The sequence below is a fragment of the Podarcis liolepis genome (assembly GCF_965112155.1).
Source record: "Podarcis liolepis genome assembly, chromosome: 4".
NCBI lineage: Eukaryota > Metazoa > Chordata > Lepidosauria > Squamata > Lacertidae > Podarcis > Podarcis liolepis.
The window spans coordinates 45,286,073-45,298,923 of NC_139558.1; the positions used below are offsets into that span (position 1 = coordinate 45,286,073).

Genomic DNA, 12,851 nt, shown 5'->3' on the forward strand with positions numbered 1-12,851 from the left:
AATTCCTCTGTATATTCTTGCCACTTCTTCTTGATGTCTTCTGCTTCTGTTAGGTCCTTACCACTTTTGTCCTTTATTATGGTAATATTTGTATGAAATGTTCCTTTCATATCTCCAATTTTCTTGAACAGATCTCTGGTTCTTCCCATTCTGTTGTTTTCCTCTATTTCTTTGCATTGCCCTCTTGTCTCTCCTTGATATTTTTGGAAATCTGCATTCATTTTCCTGTATCTTTCACTATCTCCCTCGCATTTTGCTTGCCTTCTCTCCCCCGCTTTTTTAAGGCCTCATTGGACAGCCACTTTGCTTTCTTGCATTTCCTTTTCATTGGGGTGGTTTTCATTGCTGCCTCCTGTATAATGTTACGAGCCTCCATCCATAGTTCTTCAGGCACTCTGTCCACCAAATCTAAATCCTTAAACCTGTTCCTCACTTCCACTGTGTATTCATAAGGGATTTGATTTAGATTGTATCTTACCGGCCCAGTGGTTTTTCCTACTTTCTTCAGTTTAAGCTTTAATTTTGCTATAAGAAGCTGATTATCTGAGCCACAGTCAGCTCCAGGTCTTGCTTTTGCTGACTGTATAGGCTTCTCCATCTTTGGCTGCAGAGAATATAATCAATCTGATTTCAATGCTGCCCATCTGGTGATGTCCATGTGTAGAGTCGTCTCTTGTGTTGTTGGAAAAGAGTGTTTGTGATGACCAGCTTGTTCTCTTGGCAGAACTCTATTAGCCTTTGCCCTGCTTCGTTTTGAACTCCAAGACCAAACTTGCCAGTTGTTCCTTTTATCTCTTGTTTCCTTACTTTAGCATTCCAATCCCCTATAATGAGAACATCCTTCTTTGGTGTCATTTCTAGAAGGTGTTGTAAGTCTTCATAGAATTGGTCAATTTCAATTTCTTCAGCACCAGTAGTTGGTGCATAAACTTGGATTACTGTGATGTTAAAAGGTCTGCCTTGGATTTGTATCAAGATCATTCTATCATTTTTGAGATTGCATCCCAGTACCGCTTTCGCCACTCTTTTGTTGACTATGAGGACCACTCCATTTCCCTTACAGGATTCTTGCCCACAGTGGTAGATATGATGGTCATCCGAACTGAATTCGCCCATTCCCGTCCATTTTAGTTCACTGATGCCCAGGATGTCAATATGTATTCTTGCCATCTCATTTTTGACCACATACAACTTACCAAGGTTCGTGGTTCTTATATTCCAGGTTCCTGTGCAATATTTTTCTTTACAGCATTGGACTTTCCTTTCGCTTCCAGGCATATCCGCAACTGAGCGACCTTTCAGCTTTGCCCCAGCTGCTTCATCAGCTCTGAATCTACTTGTACTTGTCCTCTGGTCTTTCTCAGTAGCATGTTGGACGCCTACCAACCTGAGGGGCTCATCTTCCAGCGTCATCATTTTTCGATGCCTGTTGTCTTTGTCCATGGAGTTTTCTTGGCAGGGATAGTGGAGTGGCTTGCCGGTTCCTGCTCCAGGTGGATCACGTTTGGTCAAAACTCTCCACTCTGACCTGTCCATCTTGGGCGGCCCTACATGGCATAGCTCATAGCTTCTCTGAGTTATTCAAGCCCCTTCGCCACGGCAAGGCAGTGATCCATGAAGGGGGTACAGAGTACAAGTTTCAAAAGAAGCTTTTAAAAATGCAAGTCAATATCTAAAATCTACTTAAGTCAGCCTAGATTTCTTCAAACTTTTATGGGGTTGGATCTAGACATGTCTATCAGCCTAGTTTTATGGGATCCTCACTTTCCTCTGCCATCCTGCACCACAATTGACCCCATTCAGCATTGCCTCAAGATACATTTTATTACTAAAAGCCTGCCAATGGAAGCCAGCCCCCTTTGACATGCTTAGCTCTAAATCTAACACATGGTACTTAGATAATTTTAGAGTTGTGGTCATTAATCCATTTTTTCCAGAATAGCTCTATTTATTTATATATGCCCAGGTCTAGAGAAATCTTGTTTAGGAGGGGCTTCACTCTCAACTTTTTCAGTACATCTGGCACCACCTTGGCACAAGGAGGCATTCCTGGACCTCTCTTGTCAATCTCTTCCAATCAGCCATGATGAGCAATGAGTGAGGCTACATGTGCTCAGAGAGACTGATTCAAGTGTCTCATTCACTTTCTTGGGTCATCAGAACTGAAACATCTGACTAAGCAGGTGCTCTGAATGCCTCCCCTGGAACTGCGTCAGTTTTCAAGTTGCTTAATATCTTCAATTATTTCAAAGCCTTGTTTCAAACAGACTGGAAACCTTGCTTAATTGGAGGTTTGCTGGTTTGCTCAAACTGTGATTGAATGAGTGGAGATGCTGCATGTATGAGCAAAAGGTTTGTTCATTTCTCAGCCTGCTAAGCCTGAATACAGTGGATGCTCGGGTTGTGAACGTGATCCGTGTGGGAAGCTTGTTTGCAAACTGCAGCGTTTGCAACCCGCAGTGCCGTGTCTGCGCACGCACGGGTTGTGATTCGGTGCTTCTGCACATGTGCAAATTGCAATTTAGCACTTCTGCGCACACACAAGCAACGGAACCCGGAAGTAACCCGTTCCGGTACTTCTGGGTTCGGCGCGGTGCGCAACCCGAATTCGCGCAACCCGAAGCGTCTGTAACCCGAGGTAACTGTTCCTGCTTTGTCTCTACTATGTCCTTACCTGAGATTTCATGATACACTCCCACTAGTCTCTCTCTGTGTTTCTTTCAACACAGTGAGACAGCAAAGGTTTTATCCATTTTCTTTCAACATTGTGAAATAATTAGTTGCCATTTCTGGGGCTTGGAGCTTGAGGGAATGTAGGTATGCAGAAGTGATATAAATCACTTCTCTGATGAAAAGCTAATCATATTAATAAGCAAAGTCATAAAAATCTGGACATGTTCCTATATCAGCTAAAACATATTATGACCATTCTGCATTAATAAATTCCTTGAAGATATCAACTAACTCTCTCCTCATGGTTCAGAAATGTGGATTTTAAAAACCACATTTGTTTCGGCAATGCTATTCGGTTTTCCTCTCAGTTCTTCTTGATACTTTATTCTTTCTTCCTGTTTTCTTAGAGTGAACATTTTGAAAGTTATTGTGTTATGAATTTGCAGGGTGGGGAATCACCCCAAATAATCTCTAGAGTCAGTGAAGGGTTAGACTTTCAGCAAACTCATAAATTCATTAATTTAGCAAGGGCTGGAAATAATACCATCTAGCTTCCTCATGATAGTGGTAAGTCATTGGCAGAGCATAAGACTCTCTGACCAGTAGCTTTTGGGGTAGGATTACATTTACGTGATGTAAGCAAGTGGAAAAAAGTGTCTTTTGCAATGAACTTGAGAAACAGAGGTTGATAGGACGTCTTAGTTGGGGGGGCGGAGACTGGAAGTGGAAGGGTAGGAGCTGTTTTCTGCAAACTCTGCTGGGAAGGAAAGGGAGGAAGTGGGCAGAACTCCATGTGGGGACTTAAGGGCTGCATCACAACCTATTACAGAGAGACACAGGCACTTAGGATGGCTCTGCGCTGCTGGGAAGGACAAGCCTCTCTTGAGTTGTAAATGCTGTGAACTCTCCATAAATGCTCAGGTGTAAATATGTATGAATAAACCATATTTCATAAAAATACTAATCTCAGCCATGCCTTATTTCAAAGGAACACAAACCCTGGTTAAGTGCCAAGACACCTGGAATCTTGCATTGCTCGGTAGAGATTGGGGTGATGTGTAACAATACTTTCCCACTTGTGTCTTAGATCAATTTCTGTACGTCATTCCTTTGCTTTCTTTTTATGTTTCAATCCTTTTATTATAGGTTTTCCCATATATTTGATATTATACTGCAATGGGTCCAGTAGGATATGTTCAACAGAAAAAGGATCTGTGTGCACAACTGATGCTACAAACTAGATATCCCAAAAATGAAATACTGAATCCTATTGTAGCATGTGATATACGACTGAACTGAGTGTTCGGGTTAAAGAATGAGTATAGGCACATCAAAAATATTCATGATTTTTACATTATTTCACATTATTAAAAAAATGTCTATGCTATTTTCTAAAACAAAGAGGGAGGGTAGTATTAAAATCAGTGGCGTAGCGTGGGGGGTGCAGGGGGGGTCGGCTGCACCGGGCGCAACATCTGGGGGTTAGGGTTAGGGGGCGCAAATCCACGGGTTAGGGGGCGCAAATTACTTGCCTTGCCCCGGGTGCTGACAACCCACGCTACGCCACTGATTAAAATTAAAACAAATTTACAGAAAGTACATAAAAAACAAAATGGATCAGCAAAAGGTGTTCCCATATGATCAGTACAGAGGACTCTGCTAAGAGTGACACATCCACACATGGTTCAACCTGTGAATACCTGAAACAGTCTTCTCTGTCCCTGTAGCACAGTCACATATGCATCATTCAGTAGTTCCTATCATTCTCCATCCTATAAGGAATTTGAGGGACTCTATACTTTCCTTTATACACGATTTGCTATTCTCTTAGGTTACTGCCAGCTAATAACTGATATCCAGTAAAGTGTGCAAAGCTAAAGTAATTTCATTTTTGAGAGGGAATAAACTTGTGTTACCATTCATAGCGATGCTGTTCATTCTGCATTGCTAACATCAGCCTTTCCATAAATGCTAGAGATATATGAGGAACTTCAATGCTGACAGCAGTACTTAAGAAGCATGCTTGGTGAAATAATTGTGCAGAAGGAGCATCATAATAATTTTGTTCCCTTTGATTAAAATGCCATTTTATTTCAGATAGCTTAGGGCAATTAAGACGTCTGCTTGTATATTTTTGGAACCACAATTAACTTTCCATATCCATGATAACACTCCCCATCTCTCATCTCTTCATTGCAATAATAGTTCAAATTTACAATGAGAATCAAAATTGTAATGCATCAATGCATCTCTCTATTTATTTTTCACATACATTTAGAAAATATAATAAGCCAACAAGTCGAAAATAAGGTTTATAAGACTTTCATAACAAGGGATCTAATTTCACACAATACTTTGTGTTTTCTATTTTCTTAATCACTAGGCTTAATGTAGACAGTATATTTACTTAAGACAGGGGATTCTTTTATTTAGAGTTTATGCTTTGCTGGACATGTAATACCTGTAGCTGACCTATATAAAGCAGATATACATCTTTGGTGATCTTTTACATGGTGGCCATTATTTCCCTTCCCTACTCTGAGGTCTCCTCCTCTTCCTACAGGAATTTCCAGAACAGTGTCCTGTAAATTATATGGGGATTCTGTTTTTGAAGATGTTTGACTCCTCCCTTGCTGTGTTAGAAAATGAGCTTCTGCCTCACACATGGTGTAGCTTGACTTCATCCCTCTGTTCTTTTGAAACATGATAATAGGTAATACACATCAGTTCAACTAGGGCTTCAAGCAAGTCTATATGAATGTACTTTTCATTTGCCCTGGTTTACCCTGGTATTATGGACAAGATTGCTGTTATCATGTTCAATAGCAAAATGAACAAAATTATTAGGTAGTTACACAGGTTGAATATGAATACGGAACATTTAGAAGCCAATGGGCCTTTACATGGAGTCAGTCATTGTTCAGTGTGAAGAAAGGTGGCAAAATTGGGCTTTAATGAGAATGGTTGTAACTGTATAAACTAAATTAAAGCACATTGAAAATTGCATATATTAAAAAATGAGCTCTGCCCTACATAGTGTAATGGAAAATGCATCATTTAACTCTAATTTTCTTATCCTTTTTTCCCTTGGAATTGTTTCTTGAACTTTGTTCATTTTTCAGAAGATAATGCTCTAAATCAGTGTAATTGCTTGAGCAATGCTTCTTGATTGAGAGAGTACTTACTTTGGAAATAGTTTTATAAAGCATGCCCTAGATAATGAAATTATAGAAATTTATAAATCCAGAAAATACTAATAATAGTAGTCCAACAAATTAGAATAGTAAGATATTTTTCAGTGAAATGTTCTCAAGTTCTTAAGTAGCTGACACATCCATTTCTTCTTAAAGATGAAAAGTGAATATGATTTCATAGGGATAAAAATCACTCATTTTGGAAACCACGGTACACAGCTCTCAGGAAGTTATCACTGTAATACATCTAAACTATAGTTTGTTAGACGGTGTGTTGATAGTTTATTTAATACACATTTAATGGGAATGTAGGAGTTTTGGAAGAACATAGTTGTTGATAGTGCCAAGAATTTCTCCACCTTAGAGATCTTAGGTAACTCCTAAGCTTGGGTGGGAAAACCTCAGCCTGTGGGCCTGATCTTACCCAGCTAGCAATTATCCCGGCCTCCCAAAAGCCCATTAATTTTGATGCTAACACAGGAAAAAAATATAAGTAGACGTAGTGCTAGGCTGGGCAGAGGCTGAAATCTATCCATCCAGCCCATGACAGTGCCTAAAATGGAGATTAAAATTGCTCCCCTACCCATTAGATGATCAGTAAGGTGAAGGGGGAAAATCTGAACCTCCAGCACTTTCTAGACTGGACAGAGAGGTTCAAACCTCTCCATTCAGCCCAGTCCCATGTCTACTTTATTTTATTTTATTAGTTGTTTCCTTGCTAGTACCAACACAAAAATTGTCCCTAACTGCAGTTAGTTTTTCAGTGTACAGCCTTTTGCTCCTTCATCTTCACTCTGCACTCTATATAAAATTCAGAAATTAAAAATGGATCAATTGAGAATTCTTAATGGTTTGGTTCCACTTCTGAAATATATGGAACTTCAATTATCATAGGGGAATTTCAGAAACCTTCACCGTCTGTTTGGCTCATTCTGGTATGGCTTTTGAAGTAAGACTTGAGCAATTTCCCCCTTGATAATACTTTCTGTGCAAAAGATTCCAAGTTGATATCCAGATGGGGAAAGACTCCTCCATGAAACCCTTGAGAGCTGGTGATAATTCAGAAAGTTAAAAATGCCAAACCATGTAGACCCAACAGGCTTTTTCAGTATAAAGCAGCTTTTTTGTCCCCCACTGCTCCAAAAGTCATTTGCATAGCTTAGCTTACTTAAACACCATCTTATGCAGGAATTCAAGAAAAACTGTGACACTGACTGTGTTAGATGATAGTACCAGTGCATGGGGTGAATTGTCCTTTTATCCCTAGTCCAGAGTTTATTCTTAGTCTTGTGGGTTGCTGCTCTACCATTAGTCTTCAGTGATACATAGCTTGTGAATGAACAATAGCTCAAAAAGGTTAAAGTTGCCATGTTCTAATCAAGAATTATTTTAGAGTCCATTTTGTTGCTAAATGAAGCCCAGTGAAAGAATAAGAAAAGTTGAGAACTGCAGAATGGAAAAAATTGGAGTATTAGGATCAAAGTATATGAACTATTTAAAAAAAAGAACTGCTGAATGATTCAGGAACACAGAGATTTTATGAGTTATTGTTTATAGTTTAAGTTCAAGATGTTCCATTGTCAGAAAAACTTAGTAAATTGGTACTGGGAATTTCTGAGTAAATCATTTTGATAGAATTGTACAGATACAGCAAAGCCTACCTAAATAAGTGATGACTAAAAGGATGAATGTGTAAATCATACACATAAATCCTTCTACATTCCATTTTTATAGATCCTGTGTGCAGACTAACTCTATATATCAGAATTATCTGCAACTGCCAAAAAGAAAAAAGAAAAGCAAAGAGAATTTGGCTTGCATGGAAGGCAATCTATTAGTTTATGGGCCCAAAATAAGCAAAACTACTTTACACAATTGTTTCAGTATTTTTGGCATTCTTCACAAATGATTTACATTTTGATGGTGTCACAAAGTCCAAGTCAACGGTAAACAAATGTTGGTATTAAGTTGTTTGAGAGACAGCATTTTTGTAAATTCTGTTAGGAACAGACATGATCCACATATCCCAGATTAATGGGTTGAATGGAATGGAACTACTCACTGGATTTTCCATGATCTTCTAATGCTGAGGCACAGTTCCTGGCTAAACAAAACTAAAACATACCAAATACCTTTTAAAATGTATGCTTTGAGAGAAGCGACATTTAGAAATGTGTAATTTAAGAGAAAGTATGTTTAGCAGTGCATAATTTGTAAACTGCTTTGAGGGTCCCCCCCCCCCCACAATCAAGTGTATATAAATTTTATAAATTAAAATAAATAAATATTTTGAGAGAAAAGTCATTTAAAAATCAATATTTAAATTCTAAATGGAAATTTTCAATGCATTTTTTTAAGTACATTAATGTGGAAATGGGATAGAACAGACATATGGGTGAATACATGTTCTGGTCTGTAACTCAAGTAATTTGTCCCTGCCTAGCTAACATTGGAACTGGGTTTGTTCACTTCCTCTCCTTTAACAACTTGATCTATTCACACCCCATTGCAGTTTGTAGATACAGTGGTGCCTCGCAAGACAAAATTAATTCGTTCTGCGAGTTTTTTCGTCTAGCGAATTTTTCGTCTTGCGAAGCACGGTGTTGGAAAAGTTTTGGAAAAGCTTCAAAAATCGCCAAAAACCTCAAAAAAGGCTACCACACCGCGTTCTATGAGTTACTCCTCGAAGTCAAGTTGCAACTATATTAACGGTGTTAAGAAAAAGGAAACAAACTTGCAAAAAACGCAAGACGTTTTCGTCTTGCGAAGCAAGCCCATAGGGAAATTTGTCTTGCGAAGCAGCTCAAAAACCGCAAAACCCTTTCGTCTAGCAAGTTTTTCATCTTGCGAGGCATTCGTCTTGCGGGGCACCACTGTACAGAGAGCTGTGACCTGCCTAGACAGTTTAGTAAGCAGCAGAGCCACTGTATTCTGTTAAAATGAAAATGTTGCAGCTTGTTGCAGCTGTTAAAATGAAAATGTTGCAGCTTGGCTAGAACCTCTTCTTTTACCAACTCAAAATAATGAAGGTTATTTCCTTGGGGCCCTTATTCGCAGAAAGGTAATTTATAAATACTATAAATAAATGAATATTATGTGAACTGAAAATGCATATATATAATAAATCTGGTATCCCTTAAAAAAAAAGCTGAATTATTCTCTGTTGGAGATATGGGAATGTTTTATATGATCAGTGGCCTCAAACAAAATAACCTTTAGTACCTAAGTTATAGCTCCATGTATAGTTCCTGGTACATGCAATCATAATTTAACTTAAACAGCATACCCAGAGTAACTGAAGCCTAAGCCTAATCTGCAAGCCATTTGGCTAATGGGCAAAACTGCATCCTCTAAAGTTAAATTTCTTTCTGGCTTTTCCAGAAAGGAGAAAGGAGAAGGCATGGGTGACCTGAATATACTCAGTAAATTTAAACATTTGAAGGGATGTGTGGAAATAAGTGAAGATTATAGATGTGGCATCTAAGCAATCATGCAAGCATGTTCTATGAGTCCTGGGTTAAACAGGATCTATTTGCAGGTTGCCCAGCCACTACACTCACTAGTTCCTGCCAATTTCCCATCATGAATCTGATTATCAGCACACCAGGGAGAAAAGTCAAAACAATCAAAAGTGGATAAAATGATTGTATTTATTAAATACAACATTTTAAGGATCCGCAAAACCAATTAATTAGTCAGCAAGATTCAACCATTGTAGCCAAGTCAACTAAAGTCCGGGCAGGTATTCATTAATAGATGGGGGTAATTTCTACCCCCATCACCTGGGCAAGTTAACTGCTGCACTCTGTGTGAAGCAGCAAGGTTTCCTAAGATTCTCCCTCCCCGATGTGTCTACCAGGTCAAAAGGAATCCTCTAGCACCCGCAGGCCATGCCTGACAACAGTGACTAAGGGATGCCCACAACCCAACACTGCCTCAGGTAAGAGTTCCGTTATTTGTGAAATCTCCTCACCTTCCCAGACTACATGCCGCAGGAGGCGATCAGCTTCTACTTGTTCGCTTCCACCCACAAACACAAGGCCTTTGGGCCAAGTTGACAGGTTACCCTTAAGAACTGCCACCAGGCAGAGATGAGGGTAGCGACAACTGGCCAATTCAACAGCAGCCCCCAAACCCTTTTAGTCATTATTAGACTGTTGCATACATATCTGCACCTCCCACGGGGTGATCATAATGTCTCTATATAGCACCACTCTGGCAGAGACACATACTGTCTGGACACCATTAATTAAAGATAATTTAGAATCTGACATACTGCTGAATATGTGAAAAAACATAGCAAAGGTTTCTAGATGCTATTCAAATATCATTATTTAGTAAGCAAAGTATTTCACAGACTACTTCTCATAAAACATTTCATGAAATAGATCCCTCCATCTGTCAGTGAGGCTACTATTACCCAATATATCCATGTCTAAGTCAATAAAGTTTGTAAATGCATATAACTTTACCAGAAAACCTGTAGTTCCCACATGCATATTGTCAGTTGTGCGCTGTTGTCATGTTTCCATATATCAGCTTAATCAGTAGTGGCCAGTGGGGCAGTGCAGGTGGAAAACAGTTGCTCTGCTAGGTTCCCAACACAGCCGGTGGCTGTTGCTTACAGGGAGGGAGCAGGGAGGGGAGGGGTGAGGCACAGGGAGATTGGTGCTGTGTGGCATATGGCAGTGGACCCAATCCACTGCTACTTCTGTGAGGTGCTACACAGTGTCAAGCTCCCCGTGCTTCACACACACCCTATCCCTATTGGTAAACTCTAGCAACTTGCTATGTGGGGAAGCTGGGAGAACAATGATGACCCACACTTGGCACCTCAGCAGCCGCTGCTGAGCTTAATGATCTGGGCTTTAATAAGTGAATTTCTAAACTTCTATATCAGCAGTCATGTTACTGATTTGGTGTCATCTAATGTCATCTCAATGTTTTTAAACAATCAAATAGTATTGTGGCACCTTAAAGACTAACACGCTTCTTATGGCAAAAGCTTTCATGGGCTCAAGCCCACTCTGTCAGATGAGTGGAATGAAATCTTAGTTGGCATAAGGAGAAATTTGTTGAAAGATAATGAGATGCAAATTTTAAAGTCTGTGATAATTAGAGCTTAAGCATATGCTAATTAAGCACACCTTTAACCTTTTAAAACAGTAGCAGATTGATGGCAATTGCTGATATATTACCACCTGTAATGGGGGAAAGAACCATTTATAGGAAACAGTCATAGATAGCACAGATATTTAGAGACTGGTAAACTAATTAACACATATAGTGTGATAAAAAAAATCCATTCTCTTGATTTAACCCACATGTGATGACGTTGAATTTATTTTAGAATTCTAATTCAGCTGTTTCACTTCATATTGCTCCTTTGAAGTTCCAGAATGATGACTTTAAAGTTAGTTACAGAATATACTGGGAGGTTGAAATGTGGTGCCACTGGTTTATGGATAATGACATTTCTGGTGTCAGGTTTGTATCCATTTGTTCATTTGCATAAAGACTGATTTAGATACCTTTCTGTCTTACATAGAATGAAAAGGCTTATTGCTGGTACATGATCACATAATGGCCATTCACTGAGTCTCCAGGGGTGGGCGAGGTTTGCAGTCTGGCACACGGCCCTGCCATCGTCCCAAAGCCACGTTGGACCGATGGCCGTTGCTCAGGGTTACTGTGGAGGCCTCTGGGTTCCTGCCAAATCCCCATTTTTGAATTGGCCAATCTGTTCAGTTGCAGGCTTCACTCTGGCCCAGTTTCCTGTTTTTTTAAAAGAAAACAACAACAAAAAACCAATGTTTTAGCTTCCCTGCACCAATGAAGAAGAAGAAGAAGAAGAAGAAGAAGAAGAAGAAGAAGAAGAAGAAGAAGAAGAAGAAGAATTCTGATAAACTGTTAACACACAGTTGTAGTCAGGAAATCTAAGAGACATATATGTGAGGAATAGTGGGGGTGAGAAAACTCAGTATAATCCAATGATATATCATTGTATGAGGAGTTTGTTTTAATCTAATTAGTGGGCATTCAACCGTGATTACTAAACAATAATTAATTACACACTTGAGACCTGCTGTAGGAAAAAAGTGATGAATCTAGATTTTAAGTGCTGTATAATTAAAGTTCACATATTCTTTAGAATTGTTTAAAGGTAAATACTTAGTAATGTGAGACATGTACGAAATCTGATATTATAGTTCATAATATGCTGACATCTTATTCATTATGGATTGTTAAACAAGCTGTTAACTGGAAAAAAAATCTTTTAAATCCTCCTCTGTGAATTCAAATTGCTTACTGATTTTATTACTAGAATTAGTAGACTTTTTATTGACAGGGTGATGAATTTCCATGAGGATATTTTTTTTCTAAATGTACAAACTGATGTGGAAATGTGGAGAACTAAACTTAAAGTTGGAGAGATGAGAAACTGAGAAAAACTGAAAGTGACAGATGTGCCCATCACTACTCTCTACAGAATATTTTTATTGGGAGTGTGTGTGCATAGGGACTAATGATAGAGCAGAGGAAAGTGAAGCCCTACTGTTTGAGCATAACTCCGCTCATGTAATGTTGGATTTCACCATACAGTTGAAATGCATAAACAGTAGAGGAATCATTTTGTTGGAACAAATGCATTTATATGTGGAACGATCTTGAGGCATATGACTCAGTTTCCTCTTGACAGCAGCAACCTTATGTGTGAATGACTGATGCAGGAATCCTATGTGCAGCAAATATTTCCACAAGTATTCTCATTTTGCTGTGTTGAAATTCTTTTATAAATGAAACTTGTATAAGGTTTCATTTGTATAAAATTTCATTCATCTGTGGTGTACAATCAGTTCTTCAAACCTCTGTTTGCTGGAGACCTGTATATGAACATGAAGTGAGGCATGTTTTTACTCCATTTTTAACCACCAAGCTTAGAATGACATGCTGGGATATACTTTTAACTATAAACATGATTAA

At 38.9% G+C, this 12,851-nt stretch overlaps 2 protein-coding genes across 6 annotated transcripts in view; one reads left to right on the forward strand and one right to left on the reverse strand.

Annotated features, from left to right (window-relative positions):
• The window catches only part of IL1RAPL1 (interleukin 1 receptor accessory protein like 1), a 657,222-nt gene that overhangs the window by 160,224 nt on the left and 484,147 nt on the right, over positions 1-12,851 (forward strand). The window lies entirely within an intron of this gene.
• LOC310704623 (craniofacial development protein 2-like) overlaps positions 201-12,851 on the reverse strand; it is a 574,437-nt gene continuing 561,786 nt past the window's right edge. For both annotated transcript variants that reach the window (XM_083498276.1, XM_083498275.1), the window contains one exon: positions 201-1,679. In XM_083498276.1, coding sequence (XP_083354402.1) covers positions 631-1,536 — 906 coding nt within the window. In that variant the 5' untranslated portion in view covers positions 1,537-1,679 and the 3' untranslated portion in view covers positions 201-630. The remainder of the gene's footprint in view (positions 1,680-12,851) is intronic.